We start from the raw sequence: 10,807 nt of genomic DNA, 5'->3' as shown, positions 1-10,807 counted from the left end.
AATGCTGCTGCCAGCGTCTCTATTCCTCCCAACTTCACTTCATCATTCAGCAGCTACGGCAATAAAACAGGAACATTTCCCTCCCATTTCCTTTATAAAGGTGGCTTTCTCTCTCTTTAGAATTTTGTATTGTTCCCACAGCAGTCAATCCTGAACCAAAAGGGTTCTACCTGGAACCAAAAGGGTTCTTCCTAAACTCAAACTGAAAGGTCAAACAGTTTGTTTGACCTTTATATTGTGTGTGACACTCAAAGGCTAGAGAGTGACCACCATGGACCACAAAATCAGATTGTAAACATGATATGGAGCTATTTTTGGCATCTGGTACATCATTTATGGCCATGAGCTGATATGGAAGAATCGCGAGCCTCTAGTAAAGGTGTGGCACGACCTTAGGACGAAGGGTCCTGGTGGGGGAGGAAACGGTGGCAGCGGCCCCCTGTAGAGCGCACTGGACTGGGTGAATGCATATGGATGGACTGGCCTTGTTAATTTAACAGATGACAATAGATTGTCAATAGTAGGTCTTCCCTGTGGCTCAGTTGGTAGAGCATGGTGTTTGCAATGCCAGCATAGTGTGTGTAACGCCAGGGCTGTGGGTTCGATTCCCACGGGGGGCCAGTACAAAATAAAAATATATATAAAAAAAATAACAAATGAAATGTATGCATTCACTACTGTAAGTCGCTCTGGATAAGAGCGTCTGCTAAATGTCTAAAATGTAAATGTAAATGTAATGATACAATATTATGGCCGTCTTGCTACAGTAGTGAGCGTCTCCATGAAATAGTGTCACTAAAGGTCACTAAGAGGAATGAGGTCTGCTGCTGTTGTCCAAGGAGGGCTGATCGATACGGTAATAAGCAGACAGAAGCACGCGTAAGCATTCAGGAGCTAATACTGCTGAAACCCACAGAATAATATTGGGTGAATCTCAAGTGCAGGTTCCTCACCTCGGACTTTCTCCTCCAATGAGTTTTGCGAAAGAGGTAAGAGGACACAAGGAATCAAGGAAATACAATTGAAATTGACACAGGTTTGACTGACACCTTCCCATCACCTGGCTAATAGCCTTCTTTAACAGGGATTCACCCTTGAGTCCTTTACTATGGAGCCAGTGCCACCTCTGATGCTAAATCCTAATGGAGCGACCCAGGGGAGGAGGGACCAAACGCAGGCCTGATAATGATGACTGGTGTTTCATTTCAGGTGTACTCCAGATAGAACAAGTTCATGCCTCGTGGATTTAAATGTTTTTTTTTTTTATTAGGATCCCTGTCTTCCTGGGGTCCACACAAAACATGACATAATACAGAACATTAATAGACAAGAACAGCTCAAGGACAGAACTACATCAATAAAGTAAAATAGGAAAGGCACACGTAGCCTACATATCAATACATACAAACTATCTAGGTCCAATAGGGGAGAGGAGTTGTGCAGTGAGGTGTTGCTTTATCTGGTTTTTGAAACCAGGTTTGCTGTTCCCTTGAGCAATATGAGATGGAACGGAGTTCCATGCAATAATGGCTCTATATGTGAGATGGGATTTCATTAAATGTAATGTAGAGAATGATAACTTTTACTACTCCCACTGACAGGATTTTTACAAGCAGCCATTTTGCACTAATGACTTGGATATGAAATAGTGACCCTGACAGTAATGTAGTTGAAGTAGTACTGCTGTGGTAACATACAGATCAAATCACCTTCAAACCAATGATGGACAATTCCTGTGTTTGGGCCCATTCACAGCCAGCAGATTTCACAACAAGCAGAACTACAAAAACAGTGTGACATAGGCATGGCGTTCTCTGTTGTGGAGCAGGGACAGGGAGCAGGGACAGGGAGCAGGGACAGGGAGCAGGGACAGGGAGCAGGGACAGGGAGCAGGGACAGGGAGTAGGGACAGGGAGCAGGGACAGGGAGCAGGGACAGGGAGCAGGGACAGTAGCCTGTGAGCTCACAGCATCATGATGCGACAACAACAGTAATGTGTCAGTGTCAGCATTGCACTGCCCACTGTTGACTGTGCGTCTGTAGGATCCATCTGTTTAAGGGGCACGGCTGATAGCTGGCGAACACTGAGCCTAGTGGAGTGAGACCTGATCTGGTGTCAAACGGAGTGCTTGGAAGGGAAGGTGTGTGTCTGTTTGGGATGCTGGACCGTAAAGCTAAAGCATATGGTGTTGTTTATCTGGACTCACAGTAAGAACCAGGTCTGAGTCACTATTACTGGACAGGATGCCATTGCAATACGGCAATACAGGGACCGTGTTTTTACTGTATAATGAAAGAGACAATCTGTTAAGACCATACAGTAACAGACGTGCAGGGCAGCTAAAATAGCCTGGAACTCATCCATCACACATCAACCTAGCACCTTACAATTCTGGTTAAGGCTAGAAAATGGAACTGGCAGTGTCACAAGTAAGGTAAACTATGGATGTTGCAATACAGGTCTTGGAAGAGCACAGTACATTCAGGGGATGCATTTAGACCTTCATAGGAAATATATGTAGACCAAATAGCAAATATGAAACCGTTTATCACTGATGGACAACCCCTGTGTTGTAGCTACAGTACTGGCTATGAGTTAAACAGGACCAATGAATCATGTGAGATTGAACATCATCCATACTTGTCCCTCTGTGTTGGCCAATGTACCATTAGCATAACTGACACTGTACATGGCAGTGTGTTCCTGCCCTCCTTCCCAGCCTTCACTCTGTTAAATGCTTGATGTACTGCATAATTATACATGACACCATATTCAATTACATCATTTCGTCTCACATTCTCAAACCAGAAGCAGGTCGTTTCTGAGGATAATTGGGAATATATAATTTCCAAAGGGGTGGAAAGTCATTAATAGAAACGTCTGCCAGGTCCCAAGATCTTTACAAACCCTTATGAACGGTTGTAGATGTGTGCAAGGTTTGGACCTATACTGCTCAAAAAAATAAAGGGAACACTTAAACAACACATCCTAGATCTGAATGACAGAAATAATCTTATTAAATACTTTTTTCTTTACATAGTTGAATGTGCTGACAACAAAATCACACAAAAATAATCAATGGAAATCCAATTTATCAACCCATGGAGGTCTGGATTTGGAGTCACACTCAAAATGAAAGTGGAAAACCACACTACAGGCTGATCCAACTTTGATGTAATGTCCTTAAAACAAGTCAAAATGAGGCTCAGTAGTGTGTGTGGCCTCCACATGCCTGTATGACCTCCCTACAACGCCTGGGCATGCTCCTGATGAGGTGGCGGATGGTCTCCTGAGGGATCTCCTCCCAGACCTGGACTAAAGCATCCGCCAACTCCTGGACAGTCTGTGGTGCAACGTGGCGTTGGTGGATGGAGCGAGACATGATGTCCCAGATGTGCTCAATTGGATTCTGGTCTGGGGAACGGGCGGGCCAGTCCATAGCATCAATGCCTTCCTCTTGCAGGAACTGCTGACACACTCCAGCCACATGAGGTCTAGCATTGTCTTGCATTAGGAGGAACCCAGGCCCAACCGCACCAGCATATGGTCTCACAAGGGGTCTGAGGATCTCATCTCGGTACCTAATGGCAGTCAGGCTACCTCTGGCGAGCACATGGAGGGCTGTGCAGCCCCCCAAAGAAATGCCACCCCACACCATGACTGAACCACCGCCAAACCGCTCATGCTGGAGGATGTTGCAGGCAGCAGAACGTTCTCCACGGCGTCTCCAGACTGTCACGTCTGTCACATGTGCTCAGTGTGAACCTGCTTTCATCTGTGAAGAGCACAGGGCGCCAGTGGCGAATTTGCCAATCTTGGTGTTCTCTGGCAAATGCCAAACGTCCTGCACGGTGTTGGGCTGTAAGCACAACCCCCACCCGTGGACGTCGGGCCCTCATACCACCCTCATGGAGTCTGTTTCTGACCGTTTGAGCAGACACATGCACATTTGTGGCCTGCTGGAGGTCATTTTGCAGGGCTCTGGCAGTGCTTCTCCTGCTCCTCCTTGCACAAAGGCGGAGCTAGCGGTCCTGCTGCTGGGTTGTTGCCCTCCCACGGCCTCCTCCACGTCTCCTGATGTATTGGCCTGTCTCCTGGTAGCGCCTCCATGCTCTGGACACTACGCTGACAGACACAGCAAACATTCTTGCCACAGCTCGCATTGATGTGCCATCCTGGATGAGCTGCACTACCTGAGCCACTTGTGTGGGTTGTAGACTCCGTTTCATGCTACCACTAGAGTGAAAGCACCGCCAGCATTCAAAAGTGACCAAAACATCAGCCAGGAAGCAAGGAACTGAGAAGTGGTCTGTGGTCACCACCTGCAGAACCACTCCTTTATTGGGGGTGTCTTGCTAATTGCCTATAATTTCCACCTGTTGTCTATTCCATTTGCACAACAGCATGTGAAATGTTGTCAATCAGTGTTGCTTCCTAAGTGGACAGTTTGATTTCACAGAAGTGTGATTGACTTGGAGTTACATTGTGTTGTTTAAGTGTTCCCTTTATTTTTTTGAGCAGTGTATTTGTGTAATGGCTGAAGTCTGTAAATGAAGCTACAGCGTCTTACCCTGGACCTTCCTTATTGAGGTTCTGACCTATTGGTGTAATCAATAGCTACCTACAGTACGGTCAGAAAGCGTCAGTGCCTTTCAATGGATGAATACAGTTGTATTGCCTCACCCTTCCCTGTTGTCGTCCTCATCCAGGTTAGAGAGGAGCTGCGATCCGGCCAGGGAGAAGTCCAGGTGGGCCAGAGGAAGGTCCCTGTAGCCGAAGCTGACCAGCTGGACAGGAGCCATGCAGGACGGGTTCATCTCCGGCACACTATGTTCCTCCACTGGGTCTGGCTGGGAGATGATCTCCAGGTCTGATAGACCTCCAGCCTGCTGCTCCACCACGTCACTAAACACACAGGGAGAGAAGACGACTGCGTTAGCCCACTGAGCTCAAACCTCTTCACCTTCTACCTCCACTGGGTCTGGCTTCACCCTTTACCTCCAGGTCCGACAACCCAACCGCCTGCTCAACCATATCCCTAAACACAATGCTGTGGGTTGCTGGAGATCCAGATTCTATATCAAAGTCTGAGAATCAAAACTATGAGATGATGGTGTTCATGTGTTACCTTGAAACAGACAAAACAGGGAAATAAAGTCCATTGAAGTGCTGTAGAAAAACACCAACTGGTGATAGGTGATAAACAGCACACCTTGCATCAATGATATCTGATTGAAACACACACAGTGAACTGAGTAGTGGTAGAGGCTGAGCCTCTTCTGCAGGGAGGTACCAGAGCACCATGACAAAGGGAACAAACTGAGCATATCCAGTGATTTGACATGGATTATTGTCTGATATGCATGACTTCCTCTGTTGGGGTGGAACAAAAGTTGAAATGATACAAACACAGAAAGTTATTGAAAAAGCTCTGTCCTGTTGCACAGTAGAACAAATATCAACATTATTCTGTCTCACTCCTGCCAAGTGTTAGCATTTCATCAAACAGGCAGACTGAACTTCTAGACGTTAAATCGCTACCTACACTCTTAGAAAAAAAGTTGCTATCTAGAATCTAAAAGGGTTATTTGGCTGTCCCCATAGGAGAACCCTTTGAAGAACCCTTTTTGGTTCCAGGTAGAACCCTTTTGAATTCCATGTAGAACCCTTTCCACAGAGGGTTCTACATGGAACCCAAAAGAGTTCTACCTGGAAACAAAAGGGGTTCTCCTATGGGGACAGCCGAAGAACCCTTTTGGAACCCTTTTTTCTAAGAGTGTACGTCAACTGATTTTGCAAACACACACTGAGGGAGCACAAAGCACAACACCTGATACTGTCGTTTCATTCTCCTCTGTAGTCTAGTTAAACACCTCTATACAGCTTTGTCAGCACCTCCAGAGTATGTATACATACTGTAATATATCAGAAGTTTCTATTGTGGGCCAGGCCTCTAGCAGCATCACACAGCCCATCCACAAGCCTCCGCTGTGTCCTGTGGTGCATATTTTTAGACCAGAGCAGATGCGGATGTATCATGTTTGCTGTGACGTTGTCAGATGAGTGGATCGGAGCTCTTACAAATGTGAAGTTAGGAACGAGCGATGATGAGGATGAGTAGGAAGAGAAGTGGGAGAAGAGGAGGAGGAGAAGGGAGAGAAGAGGGAGGTTCTAAGCAGTCTCCCACTGATTCACAGTCAGTGATTGTCCTCTCTCTCCCTCTCTGCATGTCAGAGATTTGATCTCCACTGTGCTGTACTGAGGCGATGTGATGTGCTCCACTGTGCTGTGCTTCTCTGTGCTGTACTGTGAGGCGCTATGAGGCGCTCCACTGTGCTGTACTGTGAGGCGCTGTGAGGCGCTATGAGGTGCTCCACTGGGCTGTACTGTGAGGCGCTATGAGGCGCTCCACTGGGCTGTACTGTGAGGCGCTATGAGGCGCTCCACTGGGCTGTACTGTGAGGCGCTATGAGGCGCTCCACTGGGCTGTACTGTGAGGCGCTATGAGGTGCTCCACTGGGCTGTACTGTGAGGCGCTGTGAGGCGCTCCACTGGGCTGTACTGTGAGGCGCTGTGAGGCGCTATGAGGTGCTCCACTGGGCTGTACTGTGAGGCGCTATGAGGCGCTCCACTGGGCTGTACTGTGAGGCGCTATGAGGTGCTCCACTGGGCTGTACTGTAAGGCGCTATGAGGCGCTCCACTGGGCTGTACTGTGAGGCGCTATGAGGTGCTCCACTGGGCTGTACTGTGAGGCGCTATGAGGCGCTCCACTGGGCTGTACTGTGAGGCGCTATGAGGCGCTCCACTGGGCTGTACTGTGAGGGGCTATGAGGCGCTCCACTGGGCTGTACTGTGAGGTGCTGTGAGGCGCTCCACTGGGCTGTACTGTGAGGCGCTATGAGGCGCTCCACTGGGCTGTACTGTGAGGCGCTGTGAGGCGCTCCACTGGGCTGTACTGTGAGGCGCTGTGAGGCGCTATGAGGTGCTCCACTGTGCTGTACTGTGAGGGGCTATGAGGCGCTCCACTGGGCTGTACTGTGAGGCGATGTGAGGCGCTCCACTGGGCTGTACTGTGAGGCGATGTGAGGCGCTATGAGGCGCTCCACTGTGCTGTACTGTAAGGCGCTGTGAGGCGCTATGAGGCGCTCCACTGGGCTGTACTGTGAGGCGCTGTGAGGCGCTATGAGGCGCTCCACTGGGCTGTACTGTAAGGTGCTGTGAGGCGCTATGAGGTGCTCCACTGGGCTGTACTGTGAGGCGCTATGAGGCGCTATGAGGCGCTCCACTGTGCTGTACTGTAAGGCGCTGTGAGGCGCTATGAGGTGCTCCACTGGGCTGTACTGTGAGGCGCTATGAGGCGCTATGAGGCGCTATGAGGTGCTCCACTGGGCTGTACTGTGAGGCGCTGTGAGGCGCTATGAGGTGCTCCACTGGGCTGTACTGTGAGGCGCTATGAGGCGCTCCACTGGGCTGTACTGTGAGGCGCTGTGAGGCGATGTGAGGCGCTCCACTGGGCTGTACTGTGAGGCGATGTGAGGCGCTCCACTGGGCTGTACTGTGAGGCGCTGTGAGGCGCTGTGAGGCGCTCCACTGTGCTGTACTGTGAGGCGCTATGAGGCGCTCCACTGGGCTGTACTGTGAGGCGCTGTGAGGCGCTGTGAGGCGCTCCACTGGGCTGTACTGTGAGGCGCTGTGAGGCGCTGTGAGGCGCTTCACTGTGCTGTACTTTGAGGCGATGTGAGGCGCTCCACTGTGCTGTACTGTGAGGCGATGTGAGGCGCTCCACTGTGCTGTACTGTGAGGCGCTATGAGGCGCTCCACTGGGCTGTACTGTGAGGCGCTGTGAGGCGCTGTGAGGCGCTCCACTGGGCTGTACTGTGAGGCGCTGTGAGGCGCTCCACTGTGCTGTACTTTGAGGCGATGTGAGGCGCTCCACTGGGCTGTACTGTGAGGCGATGTGAGGCGCTTCACTGTGCTGTACTGTGAGGCGCTGTGAGGCGCTCCACTGTGCTGTACTGTGAGGCGATGTGAGGAGCTTCACTGTGCTGTACTTTGAGGCGATGTGAGGCGCTCCACTGGGCTGTACTGTGAGGCGATGTGAGGCTCTCCACTGTGCTGTACTGTGAGGCGATGTGAGGCGATGTGAGGCGCTCCATTGGGCTGTACTGTGAGGCGCTGTGAGGCACTCCACTGGGCTGTACTGTGAGGTGCTGTGAGGCACTGTGAGGCGCTCCACTGTGCTGTGAGGCGCTCCACTGGGCTGTACTGTGAGGCGCTGTGAGGCACTCCACTGGGCTGTACTGTGAGGCACTCCACTGTGCTGTACTGTGAGGCGCTGTGAGGCGCTCCACTGGGCTGTACTGTGAGGCACTCCACTGGGCTGTACTGTGAGGCACTCCACTGGGCTGTACTGTGAGGCACTCCACTGGGCTGTGCTGTGAGGCGCTCCACTGGGCTGTACTGTGAGGCGCTGTGAGGCACTCCACTGGGCTGTGCTGTGAGACGCTGTGAGGCGCTCCACTGGGCTGTACTGTGAGGCGCTCCACTGGGCTGTGCTGTTAGGCGCTCCACTAGGCTGTACTGTGAGGCGCTCCACTAGGCTGTACTGTGAGGCGCTCCACTGGGCTGTACTGTGAGGCGCTCCACTGGGCTGTACTGTGAGGCGCTCCACTGGGCTGTACTGTTAGGCGCTCCACTGGGCTGTACTGTGAGGCGCTCCACTGGGCTGTACTGTGAGGCGCTGTGAGGCACTCCACTGGGCTGTACTGTGAGGCGTTGTGAGGCACTCCACTGGGCTGTGCTGTGAGGCGCTCCACTGGGCTGTGCTGTTAGGCACTGTGAGGCACTCCACTGGGCTGTACTGTGAGGCGCTGTGAGGCACTCCACTGGGCTGTACTGTGAGGCGCTCCACTGGGCTGTACTGTGAGGCGCTCCACTGGGCTGTACTGTGAGGCACTCCACTGGGCTGTACTGTGAGGCTCTCCACTGGGCTGTACTGTGAGGCGCTCCACTGGGCTGTACTGTGAGGCGCTTCACTAGGCTGTACTGTGAGGCTCTCCACTGGGCTGTACTGTGAGGCGCTCCACTGGGCTGTACTGTGAGGCGCTCCACTGGGCTGTACTGTGAGGCCCTCCACTGGGCTGTACTGTGAGGCGCTCCACTGGGCTGTACTGTGAGGCTCTCCACTGGGCTGTACTGTGAGGCGCTCCACTGGGCTGTACTGTGAGGCGCTCCACTGGGCTGTACTGTGAGGCGCTCCACTGGGCTGTACTGTGAGGCGCTCCACTGGGCTGTACTGTGAGGCGCTCCACTGGGCTGTGCTGTGAGGCGCTCCACTGGGCTGTGCTGTGAGGCGCTCCACTGGGCTGTACTGTGAGGCGCTCCACTGGGCTGTACTGTGAGGCGCTCCACTGGGCTGTGCTGTGAGGCGCTCCACTGGGCTGTGCTGTGAGGCGCTCCACTGGGCTGTGCTGTGAGGCGCTCCACTGGGCTGTGCTTTGAGGCGCTCCACTGGGCTGTGCTGTGAGGCGCTCCACTGGGCTGTACTGTGAGGCGCTCCACTGGGCTGTACTGTGAGGCGCTCCACTGGGCTGTACTGTGAGGCGCTCCACTGGGCTGTACTGTGAGGCCCTCCACTGGGCTGTACTGTGAGGCGCTCCACTGGGCTGTACTGTGAGGCTCTCCACTGGGCTGTACTGTGAGGCGCTCCACTGGGCTGTACTGTGAGGCGCTCCACTGGGCTGTACTGTGAGGCGCTCCACTGGGCTGTACTGTGAGGCGCTCCACTGGGCTGTACTGTGAGGCGCTCCACTGGGCTGTACTGTGAGGCGCTCCACTGGGCTGTGCTGTGAGGCGCTCCACTGGGCTGTACTGTGAGGCGCTCCACTGGGCTGTACTGTGAGGCGCTCCACTGGGCTGTGCCTTTAGGTTGTGTAATTATGAGACTTCACAGGGCTGTGGGGTCTGAGTTTAGAAGGTCAGACAGTGCTCCAGTTGTACTCTAGCTCAGTCATCCTCCTCATCCTCATCTCATCCTCCCCCTCCTCATCTCATCCTCCCCTCCTGCACCTCCTCCTCCTCATCTCATCTTCCCCTCCTGCACCTCCTCATCTCATCTCATCCTCCCCTCCTGTACCTCCTCATCTCATCCTCCCCTCCTGCACCTCCTCCTCCTCATCTCATCTCATCCTCCCCTCATCCTCCCCCTCCTCCTTCTCCTCCACCTGCTCCACCACCTCATCTGCCTTCCCCTCCTCCCCCACCTTCTACTCCTCCTCCTCCCCCACCTTCTACTCCTCCACCTCCTCCTCCTCCCCCACATTCTCCCCCATCTCCACCTCCCCCTCCACTTCCAACTCCTCAAGGCTAAGTAAAACAATATTGACCTCCTACATAATGAAAGAAAACCATCTTGTAATTCCATTCTAAGTATTAAGAGATAAGTCAACAGTAATGGTCTGTTGATAGGATCAGGGTTGACCTGTGCAGTTGGAGGGCAGTGCCCCATCACCATCATTAGGACCAGGGTGTGCAGTTGGAGGGCAGTGCCCCATCACCATCACTAGGACCAGGGTGTGCAGTTGGAGGGCAGTGCCCCATCACCATCACTAGGACCAGGGTGTGCAGTTGGAGGGCAGTGCCCCATCACCATCACTAGGACCAGGGTGTGCAGCTGGAGGGCAGTGCCCCATCACCATCACTAGGACCAGGGTGTGCAGTTGGAGGGCAGTGCCCCATCACCATCACTAGGACCAGGGTGTGCAGTTGGAGGGCAGTGCCCCATCACCATCACTAGGACCAGGGTG

At 52.6% G+C, this 10,807-nt stretch overlaps 1 protein-coding gene across 1 annotated transcript in view; it reads right to left on the bottom strand.

Annotated features, from left to right (window-relative positions):
- Window positions 1–10,807, bottom strand: part of LOC115203324 (transmembrane protein 266) — a 73,948-nt gene that overhangs the window by 47,181 nt on the left and 15,960 nt on the right. The window contains exon 3 of the mRNA XM_029767917.1: window positions 4,685–4,906. Within this exon, the coding sequence (XP_029623777.1) occupies window positions 4,685–4,906 (222 nt within the window). The remainder of the gene's footprint in view (window positions 1–4,684; window positions 4,907–10,807) is intronic.

This window comes from Salmo trutta, chromosome 12 (genome assembly GCF_901001165.1).
Source record: "Salmo trutta chromosome 12, fSalTru1.1, whole genome shotgun sequence".
Classification (NCBI taxonomy): Eukaryota; Metazoa; Chordata; class Actinopteri; order Salmoniformes; family Salmonidae; genus Salmo; species Salmo trutta.
This window is presented reverse-complemented; position numbering and strand designations above follow the sequence as displayed.